A 26,545-nucleotide genomic window follows, 5' to 3' on the forward strand; every position below is an offset into this window, starting at 1 on the left:
GAAGAACCAACCCACAGAACCCACAGGCAACCAAACAGGACCATGGTCCACACACAAAAAAACAAAGTCTAAAGAGTTTATTCGGAAAAGGCCTCACTTGGCACCAGACTAAGAAAAGAGGCCCCTCCCCCGAGACCCTTAGGGTTTGTTCACAAACATGGGGCTCAGAGGGCAGTGGGGGAGGACACAGTGAGGTAAAGAGGGTTCTGAAGGCCATGGCCTTCCCTGAGGGCAGGGCCTCAGTCCCTCTGGTGGCTGCTTCAGTGACCACCAGGGCGAGGCCAGCACTGTGGGGCACCGAGAAGAGCCAACAACAGGGCTCTGGGACTCAAGACAACCCCTGCAGTGGGCTGACTAGGACTGAGATGCACCTCTAAGGCTTTGGGGGTTCAGCAGAGTCCCCCAGCCTTGACGACATCTCAGAGTCATCCACTGGGATTCCTGTAGTGTCAGGGTCAGGGTCCACCAGGCTCCCAGGGGCACCTTGCTCTGGCCCCACCTGGCTTTCTGGGTCCTCTGGCCCATTCTCATCCTTTTGGGCCTCAGGGCCCTCTGAAGGCGTAGGAGGCGGGGCATGGGCCTGCATGTCAGTGTGATGGTTACTGGCTACTCCATCACCCTCAGCCCTCTCCTCCATCGTTTTCCTCCGTTTTCTTACCTCATCAGCCACTCCGGCCCCATGGGTAACAGGGCAGGGCTGTTCAGCCTCCCTGGGTTCCTGGCTGACAGAGCTGAGGGCACACTCCTCAAGGTTGAGGGCAATTTTTTCTACATCTGACTCCCCTGGGACCTGCTCCTGCCTGTTCCCCTCCAACTTCCTCTTCTTGCTCTCTTTGGGGCTCAGTGACTCAGCCTCATCCCCCTGGTCCTCATCCAGGGTTCCCACATCCTGGGGCTTTGTGCTCAGCAATGAGGGATCCTCAGCTGTTCCACTGTCCCCACTCAGGTCCCTTCCAGATCCATAGGTCCGACCCTGGGTGCCAGCCTCTTGGAAGGGGTTCCCGGAGCCCTCATCCTTATCTGCCTGCCCTAGTACCATCAGTGGCCGGGGTATACCATGAGGCTTGAACCTCCGCAGCTTGTCACGGGGCCCCCAGACAAACTGGCAGCGAGGTCTGAAGTGCTCCCATGCAAAGTACACAAGCTCCCGGCGCTGGTGTCGGCAACGCACGGCGAACAGGAAGTAGTCCAGGACACTCTGACGCACGCTGGGCAATTTGTGCTGTACCAGTGTCTCCTCCAGGAAGAAGCGGACCAGCGGTGCCTGGTAGTGCTCTAAGCCCAGCTCTCCCAGCGACTTGAGGATGCGTGTAATGCGCAGGTTGTTGTGGCTGTGACTATGAAGGTGGGTGACAGGAGGTTGGATGGACCTGGCCCTGGGGATACACATCTGGCCAAGGCATCTCTAGCTGGCTCCATCTCAAATTTCCAGGGTCTTCTCGGGCCCCCACCTGGGAAAATGCCCTGTGTACCCTGACCCTGTGGACAGGATCTGCAAGTCCTGGGAGATGCCCTAATCCATGGACTCCTGTCTGGGAAACACTGCTGAAAGCTAGAAGGGGCTGACATCCTGGCAGACCCAGAGCAACTGAGATGTCTGTAGACCTCCCTTGCCTCTGCTTCCTGGGTGGAGGGGATGAAAACTCCCCAGCCAAGGGACTGCTGCCTTTAAGATCTCACAACACTAATAAAGCACCTACACTCTGGGGCCTGTATTAGACTTCTCTGCTGGAAACCTGGCCCCAGATACTGAGGGGGAGCAGCAGGGATGGGAGGATGCCAGCAGGGCCCTGTCCTCACCTGTTCAGGTTGTGGAAGCGTGGCTGGAAGTTCTGTGCACGGCAGACGGCACCGGTGTCCCGGTCCTCAAGTTGGATCCCATAAAAGCCCAGCATGAGTTCATAGGCCCGGACAAGACGCTCTTTGACTTCCTCAGAGCTTTTAAATGCCTAGAAAACAATCCCCTGGGGGCTCAGGTGGCCCTTGGCCCTCACTTATCACTGTTGCCAACGCCTTCCCTTAGGCCCTGACTCAGCCTCTGGGGATGAGACAACTTCAACATCTCCAGCTTTCTTCTCTGAGTCTAGGAAACTTGTTACCTCTATTAACCTGAGTCACCTGCCACAAGGAATTCCTTGCTATCCCTGTCCCTTACCTCTGCTACTCAGTCTCTAAGGGCTGGCCCCCTTTCTCTGATGTCCCCAACAGGTGGCATCATTCCCATTAGGCAGATCTCCAGGTGCCACAGGGGCACCATGGGGCTCTTCTGGCCCCTGCTGCAGCACAGACACGGTCATGGCGACCTCTCTGCAGGCAGGAGAAGCTCTCCTAACTTCCCAGTCTGGCCCAGGAAGAGAACTTACCTCAACCTCCTTGAGTGTGAGGGGCTTGGCATGCCAGTTTACTCCTGGTTCCCTCAGAGGAAACAGCCTGTGAAGATAGTGAGGGTATAGACACTTTAGTATCAGACAGCAACCTATCTTTAATTCAATGCCTCCCTCTTATTCCTGGGAGAGGCTTCTCTCTTAATCAAGGAACTGGGTGAGGATGCCATCCAGCTGAGAGCAGGTAAGATGGCTGCTTGGAGCCTCAGTCTATGTGCTCAGTGAGCTGTGTGGTATAAAGTCAAAATGGGCAAGACCAGTATGTCTGTCACCTTTGGGGGACAGAACTTTCTTTTCTATGTTTTCATAGTTTGCTCTGTCTTGTCGCTAGTCCTGCAGGATTACTGCCACAATGTACTCATGCAAAAGAGGACACTGGGCACAGCCCAGTGGGCTGTCCTCAAGCAAGGGACATTGTTCTTGCCAGAAGTGGCATAGCTTCTGAGGCTGCTGTGTGGCACCTCACTCGAGCCCTGCTGAAACTAAGTCAGAGGTAGTCCAGCTCCAGGTGCCCCCTAGACAGATAGGCCTGCCCAAGGAACTGTATATAACACCCCCACAGAGCCCAACAACAGGGACACTAGCTAGAGGTCTGCAGGCAATACCTGTCACATACTCATAGACTTATGGAAAGGAAGGAGTGCTTCACACACACCTAAACCTAGATACAGCATGACAGCTCCCACCTATATGAGCAGCCCCCCCCCCAAAGACCCACCTATTCAGTTCCACTCACCACTGGATATAGGAGTGATTCTCTTCAAGGAGGTCATAGTTGTCTTTCCAGTTGTGAAGAATTTCCTCAATTAAAAGACCTGGAAGTCCCATGGGGGAAAAGTCACCTACAGAGGCTTCCTTGACATAGTTCAGGGGACAGAGCTATGTCACAATCACTGCCTACCCTCAATTTCTTTAGGGTTCTCAGGACTCAGCAGAGCTATCCACAGCTCATCAGATACAAAATGTAGACAACTAGGCCTACTTCTCTATATGAGGGGTGCATTACTTCCTCTCTGGGGTACATGCTCGAGAGCACATGCACACACACACACACAAACATGTACATACACATCACACACACTCGCTCACGCACACACCACATTCACACGCACGTACACACACACCTTGTCAGCCAGGAAGCTCTGTACTCAGAAGCAATCCCCATAGAAACCAGGCCTGGAACATGGTCCAGGGAAGGTGCCCTTTCGGGGCCAGACAGCAAACATCTCAGCTATGTAGCCACATGGCCTTTTCCATGCACAGCAAAAAAGCAACCTCATAAATGGATGGGTGTGAGTAGGCACCAACAAAACTTTACTTATACTGCTTAGTTTCAAATAACGTTTATGCCACAAAACAGATATGGCGCCTCAGGCCTATAATTTCAGCACTTGGGAGACTGAGATGGGACAATCTCTGAGTTTGAGGCCAGCCAAAAGCTTACTCTCTGGCCCTTCAACCTAAGCTCCAATTCCCTTGGCAGCCTCAAGGGGGCACTGCGGGGCCACTTGAAAGCCAAAATGGGACTGAGGACAACCACCAGTTTAGCAGAATGGACAAGGGCAGGAGCACTGGGGACGAGTGGGCAGGTACCGTTTGGCTGGAAGCAGATTTCATTTTTGTAGAAGCTCAGGTTAGACATGTCGCCATTGCAGTCTTGATCTGCCAAATCCTGAAGAGCCAGAAAAAGGATGGCTGAGGACTCACGAGAAACAAGCCATCTTTAAGGGCCCCTCATACTTCATGCAGTCAGGGGCAGGGACAGCTGTTCAAGACCCTAAAGGTCATTTTGGGACCTCTCTGTGAGCATGGGTAGGTTTGGAGGACAGTCCCACCTTCATCTCCCAACCAGCAGAGGCTATAGATGGCTACTCCCCTTCTGTACCTCAAAAACAGCACAGGGGTTGCCAGTACCTCATGGGTACAGAGGAGAGAGACTGAAGCGATCCCATGTGCCAGTCTGGGAGCCCTGTGTAAAGCACTGAACCACATGTTCTGTCAGGAAGCTGGTCTCTCATTTTAAAGCTACACTCTGAGGCTCAGGTAGGACAGCATGCTATCGCCCCATGACTAGGGAAAGGGCATGGATCTGAACTGACAATGAAGAACATACCCCAGAGCCCAAGGCTGGATTTTCAGCAGGCCAGGGGATGCTTTACTTGGGAAGAGGACTGTGTCTCGAGGTTGGGGCCATGTGTACCTACCGGGTAGTGGTGCCGGTACCTTTGCATGTCCTGCATAGCTCGCCAGTTTCGGTACCCTGTCATCCTGGACTGGAGAGAGAATAAAAGGAATGAGATACCTGGGAAGTGACCAGGATGAAGGTGGCATGGCTTGAGCCAACCACCATTGAGTTCTACGAAAGAGGAATGGGCATTTCTGATTCTTCTTCTGGTCTCTACCCACCTTGTGTCAGGAGTTCTGAGAAGGGCAATCTAGACACTACAGAAACATATCTCCATGTGAACACAGACAGAGGGGACTAGAGTAGCCCGAGCTACCACTCCTGCCTCTCTCTAGGGTGCCTTGGGCCATATTAGCCTACATACTGCCAAGGTGTGCATGGCTGGTGCTCTTCTGCCCCCAGCCCCGCTGCATCTCTCTGGTCCGCTGACCAACCTCATTTTGGCCCAAGCCCTCTGTGTGTCCCCTCCCCTGAGTACTACAGTATTTCTCCCCATATTATGCCATCAATGGTCAATGGCTATATCCCCAAGGGCAAACAGCCTCAAGAGAAAACCCAGATGCCTCTGGATGAGTCTGATGGATGGTGGGGTGAATGAGGCCCCTTCCCTGAAAAGCCCCTGCTCCTCCCTGGCCAAATGTGATGGAGAGGACACTGTGTCTCCAGGCTTGGGACTGGCTTGTAAGTGCTTCAGGTATGATCCAAGAGCTCTTGTGGGGAAACAATTCTCATCAGAGTTTTTGGGCTTTACCCAGCCTCAGCTTCACTCCAATGTGGTCAGGCACAGGGCAGGGCTGGCATGTCTGGAAGGCCGGCCTGAGAGCCTCTCCAGATTCTGGGTGACTTTCCCCCAAATAGCAGACGACCAGAGATGGCAGCGACGGAGAGAGAGGATGGCCACAGTCCTCACTCATTCTCTAGGTTTTCCATCATGCCCGAAGCCACAGCCACAACCTGGGCAGTGTGTCTTGCAGAACGGCACTACGACTTACACGCTGCTTGCTACGAAACTACACCCTGAGACAAGCCCTGGTGGCAACAAAAGTGGCCACAGCTGGTGGCAGTCAGACAGCCCTCGCCCGGCCCCAGCTTTCCTCGGCCGGGGTCACTGGCCCTCTGCAGTCCGGGGCCGAATGGGGGGCGGGGGAAGGCCACCCGGGGGAAGGCCACCCACGCAGGGTGAGGATCTGGGGCGCGCTCTGACGTCACCCACGCACGACCCCCCCCCCAGTCGCTGCCCTGACGTCACCGGCGCTCGGTCCGACACGGCCTGGGCCCGGCGCCCCCTCGGGACAGCGGCCAGGGCCGGACGCTCACGCTCACGGCCTGGTGTCGCTGTGTGGCCCTCCCGCCCTCTTGCACCTGGAACACGCCTGGCCGTGTCTCCTCCGCGTCGCCGTCCTCGTCGCCCGTGTCCTCATCGCCCGTATCATCCGCCTGGCCGTCCTCGCCGTCCTCCTCGCTCTCGTCCTCCCAGGTGGAATCGCAGTCCGGGTAGTCCATGCTCGAGAGGCAGAACCGGCTTTCCGTGGAAAGGAAAGTGAAAGAGGAGGAAGCGCGGGGGCGGGGCGGCGCCAGGCCCCGCCCACCGCTCCGCTTCCGCCGTTACGCGGGGTACCCGGCCCGGCAGCTACCCTTGGCGCTGGGCGCGGAGCGGTGCCCGGGAGAAGGCAGTCCCGGAGAAGGACAGCCCTGGAGGCTCTGCACCAGGGATTCCTGCCCCCACCCTCTCCCGGAAGACGCACCTCCTCAGACTCAGGGCCCCTAGAGATTCGCACTTCCCTGGAGACTGTCCCTCCCCTCCAGAGAGATAGGCGGGCGGGCTTCTCCCCACCCTGCGGGCAGGGCCTCTTTCTGCCAGCTCTGGCCTGTCCCTCCTGCCTGGCCTCCGTGTCTCTACTAGCTCACTTTGTACCTGTGTGTGTGTGTGTGTGTGTGTGTTTAGATACCCATGGACACTAGTGTGTGTGTATGGGTGTGTGTGTGTGTCTGTGTGTTTAGATACCCATGGACACTAGTGTGTGTGTATGGGTGTGTGTGTGTGTCTGTGTGTTTAGATACCCGTGGACACTAGTGTGTGTGTATGGGTGTGTGTGTGTGTCTGTGTGTTTAGATACCCGTGGACACTAGTGTGTGTGTATGGGTGTGTGTGTGTGTCTGTGTGTTTAGATACCCGTGGACACTAGTGAGTGTGTATGGGTGTGTGTGTGTGTCTGTATTTGGATACCCGTGGACACTAGTGTGTGTGTGTGTGTGTGTTTAGATACCCATGGACACTAGTGTGTGTGTATATGGGTGTGTGTGTCTGTGTGTCTGTGTGTATTTGGATACCCGTGAACACTAGTGTGTGTGTGTGTGTGTGTTTAGATACCCATGGACACTAGTGTGTGTGTATGGGTGTGTGTGTGTGTGTGTCTGTGTGTATTTGGATACCCGTGGACACTAGTGTGTGTGTGTCTGTGTGTTTAGATACCCATGGACACTAGTGTGTGTGTATGGGTGTGTGTGTGTGTGTGTCTGTGTGTATTTGGATACCCGTGGACACTAGTGTGTGTGTGTCTGTGTGTTTAGATACCCATGGACACTAGTGTGTGTGTATGTGTGTGTGTGTGTGTGTCTGTGTGTTTAGATACCCGTGGACACGTGTGTGTGTGTGTGTGTGTGTATGTGTGTGTGTGTGTGTGTGTGTGTGTGTGTATGTCTGTATTTGGATACCCGTGGACACTAGTGTGTGTGTGTTTAGATGCCCGTGGACACTAGTGTGTGTGTATGGGTGTGTGTGTGTGTGTGTGTGTGTGTGTTTAGATACCCATGGACACTAGTGTGTGTGTATGGGTGTGTGTGTGTGTGTCTGTGTGTTTAGATACCCATGGACACTAGTGTGTGTGTATGGGTGTGTGTGTGTGTCTGTGTGTTTAGATACCCATGGACACTAGTGTGTGTGTATGGGTGTGTGTGTGTGTCTGTGTGTATTTGGATACCCGTGGACACTAGTGTGTGTGTGTGTGTGTGTGTGTGTGTGTGTGTGTGTGTGTTTGGATGCCCGTGGACACTAAAGGTCGATGTTAAGTGTAGTTCTTCAGTAATGTGGCCACCCTATTATTTTGAGACAGGGGATCTCTTTCACCTGCAGCTGAGATTCCATGAAGCTGGCTATCCAGCAGGGATCCTACTGTCTCTGCCTCCCCAGCGCTGGAATTACAGGTACACACCACCAAGGCTTCTAGGTTGTGACCAAACTCGGGTTTTTTCCTTTTTTTTTTTTTTTTTTTTTTTTTTTTTATTTTCAAGACAGGGTTTCTCTGTGTAGCTTTGGAGCCTAACCTGGCACTCGCCCTGTAGATCAGGCTGGCCTTGAACTCACGGAGATCCACCTGCCTCTGCCTCTGCCTCCTGAATACTGGGATTAAAGGTGTGCACCACCAACACCCGGGCTCAAACTCAGGTTCTTATGTTTGCAAAGCTTTTTTTTTAAACCAGTTGAGCCCTCTCCCTTCTGTGTTCTGAAAGAACAATAGTGAATTCCTGAAGCCATGGAAGTTCTGGACACCCACTAATGTCCACTGCAGATTTCTTGGGATCATGTGCATAGGTAGCCCTTGGCTGATAGCTGGAATTCCACTGCTGACTGTGGCCTCAAGCCTGACCTTGTTATGTGGCCCACTTTTTTAGGCAAGATAGAAAGGGAGAGTTAAGGGGGCACGGGTGGGTAGCAGGGGAAAGGACCCCCAGTCCAGTATGGTTGGAGTTTCTCATCAGGCAAGAGTTATGAATTCTAGGACAGTTGACAAAAGTTGCTTGAAGACTACCTACATAGAGAAAATATCCCTTTTATATAACGATATCCCAAATAATATTAAAATAGTAATGATTTTACTTCAGGCTTATGTGTTTATGACCTTACGAGTATGGCCTTACTCTTTGACCAAATGTGAACCTGTAATTATCTGGGAATCTCACAGTAAACATACATTGTCTCTAGCAACTGTCCAGTACACAACAGACTATGGTTTGATATATTAAAGTTCCCTAGCAATTCCTTGAGCTGGAACTTCAGAAACTACCCAAATCAGATTGATGGGCCACTGTACTCCTATGTCATTTTCCCTTGAGAAGCCGGTAGCCACACTTGGGTGTGCTCTGCTTTTCCCAAACACTCGCTATCAACCCATGTATTTATGCCTAAAATATCTTTCCAAACTCCAACTCTGCCTCACACTGACTTACCCCATGAAGTCAAGAATCCTGGCTTCACCTGAGTGATCTCGGAGAAGGCATGACCAGCAGAACAGCTCAGTGGGTAAAGGCACTTGCCATCAAAACCTAGTAACCTGAACTCAATCCCAGGAACCCACATGGTAGAAGACAAGAACTGGCTTGGAAACGTTGTCTCCGACCTCCACATGTGTACCCATGCAAATACATATGCATATTAAATAAAAACACAATAAGAAAAAACAAAAACTACAACTCGGGTGCTGTAGGTGGCAGCATGGAGCTCTGATGTCTGCTTCACTGCTTCTGACACCAACCATGCTCAGGCTGGGACCTGGTTAAGCATGCCATGAGATAGGGAAGCCATAGGTGGGGTGTTGGTTAGTGGGTGCTGGAGATCTTAAGGTTTGCCTTCCCTTGGATGGACAACACCCACCCCTAACTATCCCAGAGAGTTGAAAAATGGACATGCCCTGGGCTGATATCTGCAAGAGATAGAGTGCCACGGTGCCTGGTGCTTGTGCAGCAGCAGCAGACCCATGCTGTCAGGGTTTCAGTCACTATCACACTGAGTTGCCTGTTGGCTGCCACATGCTATGCCTTCCTCCAGTGTTTTTGGTTTGGTGATGCCCAGTGTGGCTCAGTGCTGCCTCACCTAGGAAGGGGGTCAGAATGTGCCCCGAGTCAGGCAGAAAAGGGGTCTCTGTCCACACAGGAGGTAACACTGTGTTTGAGCTTTGCAGGTTGTCTGGCTGGGGTGAGCTCAGGTTAGAACAGTGCTAACACTTCCTTCAGGTATAACAAGTTACAGCCAGCCCATGGCCTGGCTGCCCTTTCTGGTCCCTCCCACCCCCCACAAACACACTTTGTAACCTGCTGCTGCTACTCAGTATTCTCTATTGTTTTCAGGGCAGAAGGCACCCCCATTCCCTTCTTGACCACCCTGAGCCAGACTGGGAGAGGTAAGACCACACCTACCTGAATGATCCCTACATTAAATTGCAACCAGAGCAGAGGAGAAAGCCTCACCCACGCCCACACAGTGTGAGGCTTTACATAACAGATGTCCTGTGGTGCCTGGTGTCCTCCACACAGGGTGCCCCTATGGTGGAGGCTGTGGGTCTCAACACCAACATGGCTTCTCAGTGTGAACTATACGGGCATTTCCTTTTGTTTCACAGCTACTAGCATTTTGTATTTGTACTTGGCATTCTTGCCTCCTTTGCACTCTGGTTTCCTTTTCAGCTCTTGTTGGTAACCTAAACATCACTGGTTGGGGGTGTACAGAGCCCACCCTAGGCTGGGAGAGGGAAAGCATGTGTCCTAGAACTCCAAGTCTTACTGCCAGGTTGTGACATGCTTTCATGCCAGCAGCATGGTCTGTTTCTGTCTTTTTTTTTTTTTTTTTTTTTTGGTTTTTCTATACAGGGTTTCTCTGTGTAGCTTTGGACCTATCCTAGCACTCGCTCTGGAGACCAGGCTGGCCTCGAACTCACAGAGATAGGCCTGCCTCTGCCTCCCGAGTGCTGGGATTAAAGGCGAATGCCACCACCGCCTTGCTACCTGGATATCTCTTAAGGGACACAGGGACACTCCTGTGAGGAGGGCAGCAGTTTTGAGTTTACCCACATGAGACTCTTGTGAGGCAGTGTGGCCGGAATGCGACACTGGGCTATTGGGTAAAGCCTGCTGCTAGAACAAACTGACCAGGCCCCCCTGCATGCTCTCATCCCCCTAGACTGTCCTTTCAGATGGTTTAGAAGACTGAGCCTGGCTGGACAGAGGACTGCCTTCCTGATCATCACACTGCCCCTCAGGGGCACTATCTACCTCCCATTTCTCTTGCTAGTGGTGGATTCAACAGCGAGACTTCTCCCACCAAACAAGCCTCTAGTAGTGGATACTGGGCAAAGACAGGACAGAGTGGCCCCAAGCCCGTTCCAAAAGCATGTTGTAACACTGCTTTCCCTGTCTGTCACTTGCAGTGGGACATGTGGCACTGCTCCAGGTCTGAGCACACAGTCTATACCATAGGCCTCTACCTCCTGCCCCATCCCAGGAGGCAGGAAATGAAATTATGACCTTGTCCAGGCCCTACAGAAAGAGACCCAGAGACCTCCCACAGCTGGTCTTTCCTGAGAGGACAGGCCAGGAGACTAGGTGAGCTCATCTGTATCCACTCAAGATGCTTTCTGTTTCAGAGAGGGTTCATGGTGACCCAACTGTCCTAACTAAAAGTGGCAGTGGGCTGGTATAGGCCAGCTTGGAGCCCAACACTGGGCACTGGGTCCTCATCACCTGGGACCCTACAGAAGGCGGGAGGGGTTTCAGTCACAGACAGTAGTCAAGATGGTCTGGTCAGTAGTCAGTGTGCTCATCCCACACAACAGCTGGAATTGGTCATAGAAGGACAATAGGCAGCAGCCTCAGGTCTAATGCCAGACAGCAGCTGGGCAGGCAGTTGAAGGTTAGGGTGTCCTGCTAGTCTGTGATGAAGGCTCAACACCTTACTGCCATCCAGTGATGCCAGGAAATTGTCTAACTGTGCTTTACAGTTATGAGTCCTGGGGTGGGGATCCTTTTCTCTGTAGGGAAAACAACAAAAACACCCATTTTAGTAGCAAATCACACAACTGCCAAGATGATTTTTTAAAATGCTTTAATGTTCTCCAAATGAAAGTACTTCAACCATCAGGCTAGTGGCTCTTCAGTCCGATGGCTGTGCCTTTATTCCACGTCCTTAAAATTAGTCTTTTCCAAATTACTAAAATTACAAAAATAACCGCTAAAAATTCTCTGTATCTGGCATATAAAAACAGAGCCAGAGGTATCTCAGTAGTTACCTTAAAACAAAACATCTCAGAAAAAAACACATCACAGGTTTAACTTCTGCAGTATTTTTCTTCATACAAAAACACTAGTAAAATAGGCTTCTTAAAAATTAAATAGTGAAATACGAACCAAATTATATACATTGTTACAGTACACGTGAATGAGGCAAAATATCCAGTTCTTGTTTCCCAGATAGGGGAGGCCTTCTGTGCACAGTGTGTGCTCTGTCAACTCCAAAGACACCTTTTCCTGATGCCAGTGCACGCTGGAGCCTCACAGGACAAGCAATGCAAAGAGTGGGCATCTAGGAAAGGTGAGTGGCTGCCTCCTTCAGAGGACAGTGAGGGCGGTGTCTTATTGCTTGTGACTCTCAGTCCTCTGGTCCCATGCACCTGCTCCTCTCCACACACTGTGGGCACAGCGGGAACCAACCAGGAGAAAGCAAGAGGTTGGTCAGAGGCTTCACCATCCAAGCGGAGAGGATGCTGGTCTTGTGGACCAGTCAGGTGCTCGGATGGTCTGATGACACAGGAGAAGCCCCCACTAGCATCTCTGCCGGATGGTCACATTCACCCGGGAACCTGAGAACAGGCAGTGAGGGCTTGCAGCATTAGCGCATCTCTGTGGCACCTGGGGCTGAGGTGTCTATGTTCGGCGCCTCTTGGCAGCACTGGGGCTGGAGGGATTGCTGTTGGCAGTCAGGACCTTGTCAGTGACCCGGCTGCGCTTCCGCTTGTCTGCCCCGTCTTTGCACCCCAAGTCTGAGGAGTTCTTCTCCTTGTCTTTGCTGGATTTTTCTAATGCTTTCCCCAAGCTCCCTGAAGATGAAAAAACTGAGAAACAAAATCATTTGGCTGAAGACAAAATATACACAAACTCATTTTTTTTTCCTGTTCAGCTAGATAATGAGATATACATCAGGCTCTCTGCACCTAATGTTACCCTGGGTGGGAGTCCTGTGAAGCTTGGGCTATAAGAGACGCCTCATCTCCCTAGGGGTCTCCTGTCTGAGCACACTTGATGCTCCCAGGTTTGGCCTTGGTCTCAGTGAAGGGACAGCTGAATGCTTGGCCCCTTCCAGGCCTTCAGGGGCCCTCCTGCCTGAGGTGAGCTCATCTCTAAGTGGACCCTCCACCCCTCTGACTCCACGGCTTCCTGGTCCCATTCCGCCTGAGGCGTGCCACGCTTACCGTCATCAGCCCCACTGTGGGGGTCCACATCCTCCTTCATCTCCTCCTTCATCTCCTCTTCAATGACCACTTTTCCTGTGGAGGAGACAGCTGCCGTTCACTGGAAACCCACGGTGGTGGCCAGCGTTGGGGGATGGTCTGGCCATGACTGCTTCCGATTCTCGCTGCCCACACAGGCCTCGGCGTCCATCACGAGATGGCATCCATCAGGAGACTGCCTTTGAGCACCGCTCTCCCCAGCCCTTGGTTCCCAAAACCTCCCGGGTGCCACTGGATGTGGGGTCTGAGCAGGATCCTTACACCTCCCTGGAGGCCCCAGACCTCCCCACCTTTGGCCTGGTCCGGCTTTTTTAATCCCCAGCCCCGATGGTGGCCGAGTCTCACCTTCTCGGACCTCTTGAATGATCTCATCTGGAAGGACAAAGTTCCTCTCTGGATTTGGGAATGGGAGAATCTCAGACTCGTGCTGCCGGCACAAAGCAGTTTTGGTTTTTTTTTTGTATTTTTGAGAAACAGAAAATGGTATCAGCTCACTAAGATGCACAGGAGGAGCAGGCTGGAGGCTGAGCTGGTAGGGTTCCTGGCTCTAGCTTGCAGAGTCTACTGCAGCTGGGCTTTTCAAATGAGGGAGGGCCAGGCTAGCACCAGCCCAACAAAGCCAGAGAAAAGGACCAGGCGCGTGCCACCCAGAGGAAACTGGCAACATGTCAGCCCCGCTGATGTGCATACCAGGAACTGACCTGGCTCACCACTGCAGTATTCCCACCAGGACAATGTTCCCCAGGTGCACCATGACCACAGGCACCTACAGCTCCACCTATCCTGGTACTGAAGTTACACTGCCTGTCAGACACTATAGACAAATCTGCCCAGCTTGGTTACTAGTTACCCTGCATACCTGTCACACATTGCCAGCTCTCCAAACCAGTTACACAGTCACCCATCAGACAGCGCTACCTCTAAGCTCTACAAAGAGGACTACATCTGGCTCCCACAGGGGTATCCAGTGCACCTCAATGGGACTCAGATGGGGTCAGCCTCCACCTAGAGCGCTCGGGACCTCTTACTACTTTACACTGAGGCTGATGCTATTCTCTGGCATCTCAGCAGCCAACTATCTATCTCCCTGGAAGACTTCTTGTGGCCACCCCAGATCTAAAGCAAAAGTGGTCAGAGACCATCACTAGTTAGTGCTTTCCACAGCAGGACTTGGGCTTTCCTGAGGAAGGGCCTCATCTACTGAGATCACTTCTTCTCTGCTCTGCATAGTGAACCCCACGTGACCGGTGGGCTCTGTCTTGTACTACCACAGATGATCCTAGGAAGACAGGATGTGGGTGGGACCCGTCTCCACCTTCAGCCCCAAAGCGGTGAGCCACGGTCCAACTCACCAGTGCCTGCATGTCATACATAGTGCTCAGATGGTCCCAGATGACCTTGGATGGGACCTGGCGCCCAATATTCTGGCTGAACTTGTCTCGAATACAAATCATGTGGAAATGTCGATTCACCCCTGAGAGGCAGGACAGTGGGTTAGGGGTTAGGGCTGCATCTCTGTGCAGACAGCATGGACGTTGGAGGGGCAGGGGTATGAAATGGCAGGTGGGGGTGTTGCAGGAGTCAGGTGTCAAAGAGGATAGAGGTGTCAGGAGGCAAGTGGGTGTCCCAGGGGCAAGTAAGTATACAGTAGGCGGGTCCGGGGCAAGGGGGGCTGCAGAGGCGGGGACTGTGGAGGCGGTCCCTGGGGTAGGAGTGTCTCAAGGGCAGGGAAGTCAGGGGCGTCCCCCGGGAGAGGGCTTCTCGGGCAGGAACGTCATGGGGTCTTGGACTAACTGGGCACTCCGAAGTGGGAGGTCCCGTCTCGGGTGAGGTCGCAGGCTCCGCCCGCCCGCGCTCGCCCGCCCGCCCGCCCGTTTACCCGCCCCACCCCCATGCGGGTGCGCGGCTCGCCGCGACGCTCACCGACAGGCTTGTGGCCCAGCATGGCGTGGAAGAGGCACACCTCCACCTCAGGGCTCCACACTACCGTTTCCTCAGCAGGGCTCGGGGCTGCCTCGCCGGGGCCCTTGTCGCCTGGGGCGCCCGTGCCGCCCACCTCGGCCTCCCCCATGGCCGCGGGCGAGCCACAAGCGTCCGGCGAGAGAAGGGTTGCTACAGGCTCCGCGCAGGCGCACTCGGTGTGGAGGGCGCGCGCTAGCTGGGCTCCGGATCGCCGCGTATCCGCGTCCGCGCAGGCGCAACAAAGGCTGGCTTCCGGTGCCGGCACGCCCCCTGGTGGTCAGCCCTTTCCCTGCCTCCGGCTCTGGCCAGAGAGGGAGCTGGCAGAAACCTTAGCTTTAAAAGAACACCGCACTCCTTTAATCCTAGCGTTCTGGAGGCAGAGGCAGGAGAATCTCTGAGAGTTCCAAGTCAGTCAGTCTACATGGCATGATACACACGCCCCTAAGTTAAATATGTTAAAAAGATTCAGGCTCTCCCCCTGCCAGTAATAAATCATACAGTGTGTAAATTACATCTCAGTAAAGTTGTTTGTTTGTGTTTTAAAGCCAGGGGCTAGTGAGATGGCTCATCCAATAGAGACGCTTGTGCACAAGCCTGATAACTGCAGCCTCACCCCTGGATCCTGCAGGGGGCAGGAGAGAACCAAGTCGACCCTCTATATCCATACCATTGTGTATGTGTGTGTGTACACACACACACACACACCATAAATAAGTAAAAATAAAAGCCTGACAACCACAATTTGTAGAATTGAGGCTCTTATCATCTCAGAATGGCCCTGGCCTGGTTGCTCATGACAGTCCCAGAGTTCGGTGCTTCCTTGGCATCTGGGTCCTGCTGGCCTTGCCATCTACTTCTACCTCCGTACTGTCCCCACAGTTGAGCTCCACCAGAAGTGGGTTGGTGATGAATTCAGACAGGTGTTAGTTTCTGGTCTGGCCACTGAAGAGGCCTAACTTAACATCAGTGCAGCCATGACAGGCTGCAGGCTAACAATACTGGCACTAGGCCTCATTCTTAAAATAACCAGGAAAAACCACAGACTGTACCCTGCAGGGGACCAATCAAAATTGAGACAAACAAATACTAGATGCTTCAGAACACTAAGAATAGCTTACCTAACTTGTATATAGGTTGACAATTTCCTTGCAGCAATGCCTGCACCAATCCCTGTTTGACAGGATTTCTGTTGCCTCACTCCTGCCCAATCTGGAGTTTAGCCCCGATCTGAAGCCAGAATTCCCTTACACCCCATCCTTTACTCCTTAAAAAACCCGCCATAGCTAAGCTCAATGTTCTTCCTGATCCAACCACCCTGTTGGAACGGATGGAGAGCCCAACCTGGAGCTTGCAATAAAGGCTCTTTGCTTTTGCATAGGAGCTCAGACTCCTGGTAGTCTCTTGGGGACTAATGACTCTGGTATAACAGCCACAACGCCACACTGGATTGGGTGGGGCCAAGTGCTGGGCAGAGCAGTCTACACAAGAATGTGGTCTCTCCTTGAGGTCTGAACCACCCCAGTTGCCACCCGTACAGGTGTCTCTATCATTCATCCCTCATCTATGCCCTCCATGTTCAGGCTTCAGAATCCCTTTCCTGACTGCTGCCTCTCAGCTGTGGCCTTGGAATCCAGTTCTGACCCTGTACCTGTCCCTCATTCAGGCCTGTAACCAGACCATGCTCACAACAGTGAGTAGGGCACTGTGGAGGGTGCAGGCTCTGGCCAGCCTCATTGTCTGGGACAGCTCAGGGCTCAGAGCCAGTCAGCCGTCTGTGGCTGGCTTCAGCTTTCCATTGTGGAGGTAGGTTGGTGAGGAGAGTCCCAACAGTGCCATGGGGGAGATGTAGCCCAGTGGGGCCTGGGATCACAGCTGTCACATGGAGTTATGATTCCCCCAGGGCCTGTGACCTTGTCTTTGTCTGTCTGGCATCCAGAACTTGACTTAATTACTGTAAGGCTGAAGTGAAGCATAATATACCTACCACCTGGGACCTGCCATGGTGCAAGTTCCCAGGCTGAGACCCAGCATACCTTAAGTGCCCAGGAGCAGTGTTCAGAATAATATACTGGTTATTCTCCAGATATCTGGGTGTGGGGGACCTTGCTGCTGACTGCTTCTGGCTCTGGTTCATCGTGGTCTCAACCCTACCAGGTAGGATCTTGTTTCAAGTGCCTCCTTCCACAGGGAGCTTCTTCCCTTGTGTAACCCTCGGCCTCCTCTAATCTAGCTGGTCCTCTGTTCTATGTGGTTTGTATGTACCATGGCACTGAGACCACATCCCACCGGCGTGATATCTGCAAACACCTACCTGACTGTCATTCCAGATATATCCTGGAATGTGTGACTGCAAATCAGACTTGATGCCTGTAGACAGGTTGAGTGTTTTAGGAGAGGAGAATGTCTTCATTCTTTCCTTCTGTGAAGCCTTGGCAGGTCTCTGCAGAATGGACTCTATGCCAGGTAATAGCAAGAGGCTAAGCACTGAGGTCAGCATCTAGGACTCTATCTACTGTCTCATGAGCCAGCTGACTTTCTGTTTTCATGAACAGAAGACACATCTGGAGCCAGATACATACATAGTCGAATCTCATGAATTTATTTTTTGAAAATGGAAAAGACCCACTTTAAAAAATTATCTTTATTTTATGTATGTGCATTGGTGTTTTAGCTGCATGTATGTCTGTGTGAGGGTGTCAGATCCCCCAGAGCTGGAGTGACAGACAAGTGTGAGCTGCCACGCCGATGCTAGGAATTGAACCTGGGTCCTCTGGAAGAGTAGTCAGTGCTCCTAACCTCTGAGACATCGCTCCAACCCCTCAACCCCATGGATTTATAGCTCTCTCATTATTGCTTTCTAACGAGCTTTAGTGAAACTACTAGCCCTTTATCTCGTGTGTGCTCCTGCAGCCTGTTTTCTGGTGTTCAACAAGTCATCCCAATAGGCAGCTTTAAAGTGAATGCATATCTGTTGGGAGCTGAGAAGCTCCTTCTGCAAGGGTCCCTTTGACCTGGAGCAGGTGTCTGGGTAGCACTTCACTCACTTGTGGAAATCAATGGTGAGCTTTGCACACACTTGTATTCTCTGTGAGGTCTTCAGGCAGTTCCTGGGGGCCAGGACTGTGACTAGCTTTGTAGCATGGCTGCCTATTTCACAGATGGGATTAGCATATAAAGTGGTATCTGCTGGTGGGTGCGCTAGCCAACTGGTCAACCCTTTTCTTATTTGTTGGGATCCCTGCTGCTCAAGCTGGGGAGATGACTCAGAGAGATGGCTCAGAGGTTAAGAGCACTGACTGCTCTTCCAGAGGTCCTGAGTTCAATTCCCAACAACCACATGGTGGCTCACAACCATCTGTGATGGGATCTGGTGCCCTCTTCTGGCCTGCAGGCATATATGCAGGCAGAATACTGTATACATACTAAATGAATCTTAAAAAAAGGATCTCAGCTGGGTGTTGGTGGCTCACGCCTTTAATCCCAGCACTCAGGAGGCAGAGGCAGACAGATCTCTGTGAATTCGAGGCCAGCCTGGTCTTCAGAGCGAGTGCCAGGATAGGCTCCAAAGCTACACAGAGAAACCCTGTTTTTTGGAGGAAAAAATCTCTTTTACTAGATGGATGTGAGTGCTGGAATTCTTGATCCCAGTGGTGGAGGGTTCAGACTGTATATCAAGAACCGATCCGTACTCTGTATGGTTAAGATATCTTTATTCAGATAAACACCAGCCAAACGCAAGACAGATCATGCCCAGAGCAGCAAGGCAGCGAGGCCAGAGAGAAGGACTCCCATCTGCTTTGCCGTCCCTTAAGAACCCCTCCTGCGTCATACTGACCTCACCTTGACCACACCCTGACAGGCGTGGTCAGGCACATCTGTAGCCAGCCTCTAACAGGCGTGGCTTACTGTCCCCTACAAGACTGGGTCTGGATGAGAAAGAAAGGTTCTCCCTCGTTCAATGAATATACAAGCCTTACAGTTTATATGCCAGTCTTGTATAAGCTTGACCAGGGTGAAATATCACCTAGACCACCTTTAGGTCTCAACCAAGTGTCATCTTTCTATATATTCATTTAGTTATTTGAGTTCTCATGTATCCTAGACTGGCCTCAGACTCACTATATAGCCAAAAATTGCTGTGGTCTTTGATCTCCATTCCTCCACCTCCTAAGTGTCGGCTATTAGGTATGTGCTGATATATATGCTGGGGATTGAGTCCAGGGCTTCATGCAGGCTAGCAAAGCAGTCTACCATCGGGCGTCATCTCTAGCCTCCCAAATGGCATTTATGGTCTGAGGATCTGATCTTGTCTCTGGAAGGTGGTGGCCATTGCTAATAAGTGGGAGCCTGTCCTGACTCCCAAGAACTGGATCCAGTGGGAGGAGTATTTGTGAAAGCTTTGTTCAGATGCAGCCTGCCTTTGGTCACACTGTCTCCCTGCAAATTGCATTTCTGCCGTAGTGAAATTTCCCATAGCATGGCTGGCCTCACTCTGCTTGCTCCCTTACAGAATTCTGGAGACCCAGTGCTCTGGAGGACAAGAGACAACCTGCTTGTAAATCTTGTTCACATGTGTTCACCTGATGACCACTGGCTGTCCTCTGGACCTCACTTGAACATATGAATACTGAGAACAGGTGTGCTGTCCTCTGCAGGCTGTGGAGCATTGGACGTAGGGAGCCTAGAACTCCGCAGCCACCAGATAGGACCGGTACTTTGCATTTCAGGCCCAATCTTTGCCTACTGGAATTGCAGCCAGGTGGTCTGATTAACACAGCTTATTCCATCTCTTCTATCTTCCTATTCGAGGTAAGGTGACAAGATTCAAGGCCTATGTGATTATTTCCATTCTTCTCAAAGCGGTTTGTAGGTCTTTGAAAGTCGAGGGCTTCCCTGGACCTACAATGGCCTTCAGGCGAACCTGCCGCAGCCAGGCTGCAGAGTCTTGCCTGTAGGGGGCACTGCCCACCAACTCTTTGGAAGCAAACCTCTATTCTAGCTTTGAAATCTGCCAGCAGGACCCAAAGGAAGGTGCGCTCCCAAGCTGCTCATGCACTTCAATAGAACCCCACTCTTCAGAAGGGGCTTATGAAGGATTGCCATGATACCCAGAAGGTAAGTGTTCTTTCTGGGGTTTGGTTTCTTTTAGGGGATCAGATTCCGGGACCACTCTGGGACATGCTACCCCATGGTAGTGTTGTTCTGAAGGTCAAGTCACATCTTTGTTTTCTAGTCTTGGAAAAGACGAGAGCTTCCTGTCGGCCTGCTGTCTCCATGTGTCTCAACAACTCCTCTGTCTCAGCCCTTTGTTATTACAAACCACACCTGGCTGGCAGAACACTTGTCCAGATGGTGAGGAGTGACTTAGAGGGAGGGCCAAGCAGCTTTGTCCAGGTCCTGACCTGCCCAGTTGAGAGGTGGGGAAGAGGGTCTTTGCTCACATAGCCAGTAGTGGCGTCTGCCGATGGGTTCTGTGTCATTAAACTTTACAGGAAGAGCACAGAACGTTGGGTAAACGGGTGAGAGAGGCAGGTTTCACGATGTGCCCCTGAAAACCAGCTGTTCCCTAGGATGAAGTAGTGAGGTCAGAATTGTCCTCCGTGTTTCCTGTCTGAATGACTCACCCTCTTCTCTGTCCCCAGGAAGCCCGGCTGGCTTCTTACGGATGGAGAGGTGTAGGACAGTCAAAGGCAATGGGAGCAGGACTGAGATTTGTAGCCTGCTTTGGAGGGGGCTTGCATTGGAAGACGCTCTGCCTTGGGTGGCGCTAATAGCTTGGTTTGACCATAGGACAGTGTGCAGGCTCATGGTCTCAAGGGCCTTCCTCTTGGCCTCTCAGGGTCTCTGGTCCTTGATCTTAGAGTGTTTATCAATGTCAACTTTGAACATTACTCATGACTCAGCCAAATGTCAGCAATAACTCTGCCCATGGAGCTGCCTCCCCCTCCTATTTTGTAACATTAAGGCTTTCTGTTGTCTGGTGGAGAAGTCGTTTATTCTCAACTCAGATCCCTGGGGCCCTGAGCAATTATGACTTCCACATCATTAGAGGACAGTGACGCAACTGTCACTCCCTCTGTGGGGAGACTATGCCTATGTTACTAATCATTTCAGTCTCAAGTAGTTCCAATGTGACCCAGAAGGTTGAATATATCTTTAAAGGGATTGACGTGGTCCCCACTAATCTAGTGTTCAGAGGCCAGCTCTGTTCTCTCTATGAACCAACAAAGATAGCAACCAGTGTTCTCTTTGGAGAAGCAATTCTTTTTACAGGCACGAGGAATTGTTCTGAGATGGTTCAGTCAGTACAGTGCTGGCCATGCAAGTGGGAGGACCGTGAATTTGACTCTCAGGATCCACATAAAAAAGGGGAGCCAGGCATGGTGGCACACACCTTTAATGCCAGCATTCAGGATGCAGAGGCAGGTGGTTCAACTGTGAGTTTGAGGCCAGCCCACAAAGAGAGTTCCAGGACAACCAGGGCTGTTATACAGAGAAACCCTGTCTTGAAGTAAATATACACAGACAAACAAATAGTGGCATGCATCTGTAATCTCAGTGGTGGAGAGGTTTGAAAAAGGCAAATTCCTGGGGATGGTGGAGCCTCCTCTACGTGGTGGACCCCCAGGTGAGGCAGTGAGAGACCCTGTTTCAAGAACAAGTTGGATGGTTTCTGAGGAATAATTCTTCAGGTTGTCCTTTGGCCTTGGTACTTTCTCTCTCTTATAAACAGGTGTGTGAACGCGCGCGCGCACACACACAGACACAGACATACACACAGACACGCACATGTCATAGTTCCTGTTAATCCAGCTTCCAGAGGTTAGCTGTGTTCCTTCCCAGAACCAACACAGAGAATGGCAGTTTTCTCTTTGTAGGAGGAGCCGGTTTTTTTTTTTTTTTTTTTTTTTTTTTTTTGAGAAGAAACGTTCTGAAATAAAGTTTCTTCTGCCCCAGCACAATCCTTGAGGCAGCCCTGGAACACCACAGCTTGCTGTGAGACCTATGCAAATCTAAGGGTTGAGGGTCATAGGTTGACTTAGTGGATACAAACTGCACTCAAGTGACATTGAATCAGAGATGAGGAAATGTCAACTAGCCTCCCCATGTGGCATTATGGCCAAAGACTGACATTTCAGATAGGAGGAAGTCATTACGAGTGTTCTGATGAAAGTAAAGTGACCATCAGTCCTCAAAGAACTTGCAGCCAGCTCTGATCTACTGTTCCTCTGCTTCCTCCTAAGGGTCTGTCTCCCTCTTGCCCCTTGTACTGGCTGGTTTTGAAGAAAGTCAGAGTCATCAGAGGTAGGACCCTCAGTAGTTGAGCAAATGCCTCGATGAGATCCATCTGTAAGGTACTTTATTTTCTCATTTAGTGATCAACAGGGGAGGGCCCAGCCCATGGTGGGTGGTGCCATCCTGGACTGTTGGTTTTGGGTTCTATAAGACAGCAGGCTGAGCAGGCCAGGGGAAGCAAGCCAGGAAGCAGCTCTCCTCCATAGCCTCTGCGTCAGATTCCACAGTCCTTCTTCAGCCCGCACTCTCAAAATTAAGAAATGAATTTGAAAGCTGGGCAATAGTGGCACACTAGCACACACAGCTAGGACTACAAACATTAAAAAAAAAAACAACAGCCGGGCGTTGGTGGTGCACGCCTTTAATCCCAGCACTCAGGAGGCAGAGGCAGGTGGATCTCTGTGAGTTCGAGGCCAGCCTGGTCTCCAGAGCGAGTGCCAGGATAGGCTCCAAAGCTACACAGAGAAACCCTGTCTCGAAAAACCAGGATCAACCAACCAACCAAACAAACAAACAAAAAACCCAACAACAACAAAAACAAAACACAACAAACCCATCTGGAAAACCAAAAAAAGAAATGAATTTGAATAATGTCAGAAGGATATCCAAAATCTTCTTTTCCCAACAAAAGAACTTAATTTATGTTCCCAGTGAGAGAGGTTTCCCTAGGTGGGGAGGGATAAGATTTGTCAACTACATCCGTCCAGTTCCAAGGTCCACGTAGAAAGGCTGATCAGCTGGCTGTGTGTGTGTCTGTGCAAGGAAGTCACATCCTCTGGAACTGGAGTTACAGTCAGTTCTGAGCCACCATATGGGTCCTGGGAATTGAACGCAGAGCCTCTGGAAGAGCAGCCAGTGCTCTTAACCACTGAGCCATCTCTCCAGCACTGAACCTGATCAATTGGATCAATTCCTTGGACTACAACTCTATTCCTGGTCCAAGTTGATGTCTATATTGAGTATTCTTTTCTCTGGTGGAGAGGAGGAGGGAGAGCACCTGACAGGATGTAATGACAGCAGATGAAAACATCTCCAACCCACGCCCCACATGGGATGACAATGAGGCAGGTCCCACTGAGGCTACACGTAGGATCTCATCATGGGGGTGGGGTCAGAGAACGGTGCCCTGGTCCCAGGATACCAATGGAGCCTTTGATGTACAACAAGGAAGGGAAGAAACAGGGTTGGTTCCTAGAAAGGATCAGATGAGCAAGTACCTGGATTAGAAAATGAAGAAAAACCCTTAAGAGGAGGGATGCTAAAATTATATTTTGTAACTAACAGCTGGGCAGACATAGTGAGACAGAATCTTCTATGATTGAAGGCCGGAGGGACAGAAACTTATAAGAGTCACCAAGAGAGGTCCAGAAGGTCTGTATAAAAAGGGATGAAGAAAATAAAAGCAAAAGGGCTGGATGAATGAATGACCCAGTGGTGAAGAGAACATACTGCTTGTCCAAAGGACCTGAATTCAGTTTCCAGCACCCAGGTCAGACAGCTCACAACTGCCTGTAACTCCAGTTCTAGGGAGATCAGTTACCTCTGGCAAAGATAATGTTGGCAGCTCTAAACCAAGCAATGAGGTAAACCGAGATTCAGCAGTGTAAGGTCCAAGTCATAAGAGGACTCCCAATGGGACCAATGCAGGAGAAAGATACCTGGGAGAAAGGAGAGGGCAAGCGTTTTGACTGTGGAGAGAAGGGTCATTTAAGAGGGAATGACCTCATGGAGAAGGGAACAGAAAATAAAATAAAACCTCTCATGTCTTTTGATAAGGACACAGGGAATCAAGGGTTTCTTTTTAGCAAGTCCTACTGGGAACCCTCGATATATTTGAGGATGGGACCAGAGAAAAAAGAAATTGCTTTTCTGGGTCAGCTTTGAGCCTGCATACGCCTCTCTATCCCAGTCAATGTTTTTTGTCATCTAAAACTGTAGTTATAGGATTAACATGTAAAATAATTTAAGTATTATTTAAAACATTTTTCATGAGATGTAAACTTTTTGGTCATATTCTTTCCCTTTCCTCATCTCCTCTCAGATTTCCTCCCCCACCCAACGTCATGTTCTCTGTCTATAAAAAAAAAATGAAAACAAAAGAAGGAAAACAAATGTACAACAAAGGAAATGCACATACACCAAACATGGAGTCTGCTTTGTGCTGGCCAACTACGCCTGAGATTAGGTCTGCCCTGGAGTGTGGCTGACTCACCCAGCATCACTCCCGTGCCCACTCCGCCTTCTCCGTGCTGGGGTTTGTCTGGCCTGACTTAGTCCAGGTCCCTCTAGTTCATGTGTGCATCAGCATGTTGTTTCCTGGAAAACAGCTTCCTTCGAGTAGTCCATCACCTACAAGACGCCTGCTGAAATGCTGGTGGTGTTGTTTGGGGGAGTTTCTGGAACCTTTATGAGGTGTGACCTGGCTGGAGGAATTGCATCATCGGAAGTGGCCTTTAGGTTTATAGCCTTGGCTTACTTCCAGTTTGCCTTCTCTGCTTTCTGTGCGTGGTTGGAAATGTGATTGCTTAACTTCCTGGCCTGGCTGCCTGCTGCCTTGCCTCCACTACTACACTGAAGACTCTCCTTCTGAACCATAAGCCCTAACAAACTCTTCCTCTGCAAGTTGCCTGGATTGCTGTATTTTTATCCCAACAAGGAAAAATAACTGATACAGCATCTGCAGAAAGACACCTGAGGTTGTCTCCTGGCCCCCACGCACAGGTTTGCACATGCTCACCAAGCATGTGCACCCGAGTGCATTCCTCACACATGTGCACCCATGTGTACACACACAGATATTGAGAGAGTGGAGTGTGGGAAGGAGAGGAGGTATCTGATGGATGTCTACTAAAGTGGTATCTCTCCCTTCCTTTTAAATAAGAAGGCACATGCATAATGTCACACATGGCTGACCTGAGCCCTGGTTTTCTCACCACATAGAGCTAGAATTTTCTGATGAAGCCACTGTCTCCTGATGCTTCTTAAACAAAATAGTTTCTTTTCACTTTGAGCTACTAGTGTCTGTAGGCAGAGAGTGTGACTATCGGGGTAGGGAAGGCAGAGAGGAATGGGGAAAGAAATACCTGATGGAGGTGACCTCCCAGAGATCACACCTGGCTGTCGCCAAGCACTGGGGTCTCCCCAGGGCTGCCTAGATACTTTGTTCACAGGGAGATGAAGCCTTTGGGTGGAAGTGGCTCTGGGATCCCAGAAGCTAGGGCAGAAACAGGTTGCTGCTTCTTCAGTGTTGGGCTGGAAGGAGCACAGTGGCTCTCAAGGGCAGATCTTGACCCTCTGTTCTTATGGGCAATGGCGGTGATAATGGGGGCAGCTGCCCACTGCTGGCTGGAGAGGCAGTCACATCCTGCCTTCCTGTGCCAAGCCTTCTGATTTCTGAGGTGGTTAAACAGCAAAGCAGACCCAGCTTCCTTTGAGGAATGGGGAGCAACTGAGGGGTGCTGAGACTGTGGAGTATGTGGGAGGCTGTAGGCAGGGGGCTGGAGTGGGCCATGTCCCTGTGTCTTGGAAGATGTTCCTTAGGGGGCTGTCACCCTGGCCAATGGTTCTGGGGGGAAAGGAATCATTTATCAATGAAGAAGGAGCTATAGGTCACCAAATGGTGCTAAGCACTCCATGAAGGATGTGGATCTGAGTCTAAGCTGCTTGGCTCCACACTGGCTCATAGGATAGAGATATTGTCTGGTAAAAATGGGATGTGTTTGCAAACACTGAGAACCTAGGAGCTGTGAGCTGGTGCCAGGCTCAGCTGTAGCTGTAGCTCCCAAATTGAGCCTTGACAATCCCAGATTGTTGGGAGCATATATCCTTGGCTCAACCCTCTGGAGTACATATCTCATATTCCCTTGCCCTGGCTACCCATGGGGACTGTGACTCCTAGTTCTGGAGGTTAGGATTCTGTTTGGTCACCATGCACCACCTTCTCACCCTGTCTTGGTCCAACAGAGCAACCCATGTGGACCTGGAGCAGATACCCTGCCACCTGCTATGATAAGGGCCACATTAGTTCATCTTTCTAGGGTCTGTATTGTCAGGCTATGGCAACCCCTGCACAGCAGGCTGAGAGAGGACAGACAGACAGACTGTGAGTCAGGAGTGTAGGCCAGCGCTGTCTCAGAGGGAGGAACCATGCAGTTACATCCAGGCTTCCCTCCCTCCTGGGCCGAGAGCCAAGGACTCAGAGCCACAAAGCATCTGGGTCTCAGGGTGGGGGACATATATATGTACACACACACACACACACACACACACACACACACACACACACAAATCCCTGGTCATTTGGGCTCCTAAAGGGAGGAGGGGCCCTACTCACTTGTCCAGTCCACAGTGACACAGGCAGCAGCTCTTCTGTCTGTTGGTAACTGGAACAAAAATGTGTCTGATAACCCTCATACATGCCTCTTGGGTACTGCACCTGCCTA

At 51.2% G+C, this 26,545-nt stretch overlaps 2 protein-coding genes and 3 long non-coding RNA genes across 13 annotated transcripts in view; 2 read left to right on the forward strand and 3 right to left on the reverse strand.

The window, feature by feature from the left end:
- Nucleotides 1-62: 62 nt before the first annotated feature.
- Ogfr (opioid growth factor receptor) lies at nt 63-6,258 on the reverse strand. Its single transcript, XM_027419900.2, has 7 exons — nt 5,932-6,258; nt 4,589-4,657; nt 3,978-4,056; nt 3,121-3,199; nt 2,364-2,430; nt 1,801-1,949; nt 63-1,337 (listed from the first exon to the last, which is right to left on the reverse strand). Exons 1-7 carry the CDS (start codon nt 6,070-6,072, stop codon nt 374-376), a joined length of 1,548 nt encoding a protein of 515 aa, XP_027275701.1. The 5' UTR covers nt 6,073-6,258; the 3' UTR covers nt 63-373.
- A 1,278-nt stretch (nt 6,259-7,536) lies between these two features.
- On the forward strand, nt 7,537-11,641 carry LOC118239065. Of its 2 annotated transcripts, XR_004770513.1 has the most exons (3): nt 7,537-7,773; nt 9,694-9,746; nt 10,770-11,641. It is a non-coding gene; the product is annotated as an uncharacterized LOC118239065 (long non-coding RNA). The 2 variants fall into 2 exon arrangements; XR_004770512.1 differs by having other exon boundaries at nt 9,694-11,641.
- Nucleotides 11,427-14,995, reverse strand: Mrgbp (MRG domain binding protein). Its single transcript, XM_027419898.2, has 5 exons — nt 14,769-14,995; nt 14,198-14,319; nt 13,191-13,272; nt 12,807-12,881; nt 11,427-12,449 (listed from the first exon to the last, which is right to left on the reverse strand). The coding sequence occupies exons 1-5, from the start codon at nt 14,914-14,916 to the stop codon at nt 12,262-12,264; spliced, it is 615 nt and encodes a 204-aa protein (XP_027275699.1). The 5' UTR covers nt 14,917-14,995; the 3' UTR covers nt 11,427-12,261.
- Nucleotides 14,996-19,472: 4,477 nt separating this feature from the next.
- Nucleotides 19,473-26,545, forward strand: part of LOC103159484 — a 50,033-nt gene continuing 42,960 nt past the window's right edge. For 2 of the 5 annotated variants that reach the window (XR_004770479.1, XR_004770481.1), the window contains exons 1-2: nt 19,473-19,922; nt 20,041-22,162. This is a non-coding gene — a long non-coding RNA (uncharacterized LOC103159484). The remainder of the gene's footprint in view (nt 19,923-20,040; nt 22,163-26,545) is intronic. The other 3 variants (XR_004770480.1, XR_003486254.2, XR_003486256.2) reach the window with 3 other exon arrangements.
- Nucleotides 22,660-24,662, reverse strand: LOC113836248. 4 transcript variants are annotated; one of them, XR_004770477.1, is made up of 2 exons: nt 23,644-24,662; nt 22,660-23,294 (listed from the first exon to the last, which is right to left on the reverse strand). It is a non-coding gene; the product is annotated as an uncharacterized LOC113836248 (long non-coding RNA). The 4 variants fall into 4 exon arrangements; XR_003486253.2 differs by having other exon boundaries at nt 22,660-23,761; nt 24,316-24,629; XR_004770478.1 differs by having other exon boundaries at nt 22,660-23,320; nt 24,316-24,611.

This window comes from Cricetulus griseus, chromosome 6, assembly GCF_003668045.3.
Source record: "Cricetulus griseus strain 17A/GY chromosome 6, alternate assembly CriGri-PICRH-1.0, whole genome shotgun sequence".
Taxonomy (NCBI): domain Eukaryota; kingdom Metazoa; phylum Chordata; class Mammalia; order Rodentia; family Cricetidae; genus Cricetulus; species Cricetulus griseus.

Coding starts and splice junctions, on each gene's coding strand:
- Mrgbp (XM_027419898.2), bottom strand. CDS start 14,916: ATGGGGGAGGCCGAGGTGGGCGGCACGGGCGCCCCAGGCGACAAGGGC. Junction 14,320..14,768: donor GCTGGGCCACAAGCCTGTCG/GTGAGCGTCGCG, acceptor CCTGCCTCTCAG/GGGTGAATCGACATTTCCAC. Junction 13,273..14,197: donor TGTATGACATGCAGGCACTG/GTGAGTTGGACC, acceptor TTGTGCCGGCAG/CACGAGTCTGAGATTCTCCC.
- Ogfr (XM_027419900.2), bottom strand. CDS start 6,072: ATGGACTACCCGGACTGCGATTCCACCTGGGAGGACGAGAGCGAGGAG. Junction 3,200..3,977: donor AATCTGCTTCCAGCCAAACG/GTACCTGCCCAC, acceptor TGGGACTTCCAG/GTCTTTTAATTGAGGAAATT. Junction 1,338..1,800: donor CGCTTCCACAACCTGAACAG/GTGAGGACAGGG, acceptor CCACCTTCATAG/TCACAGCCACAACAACCTGC.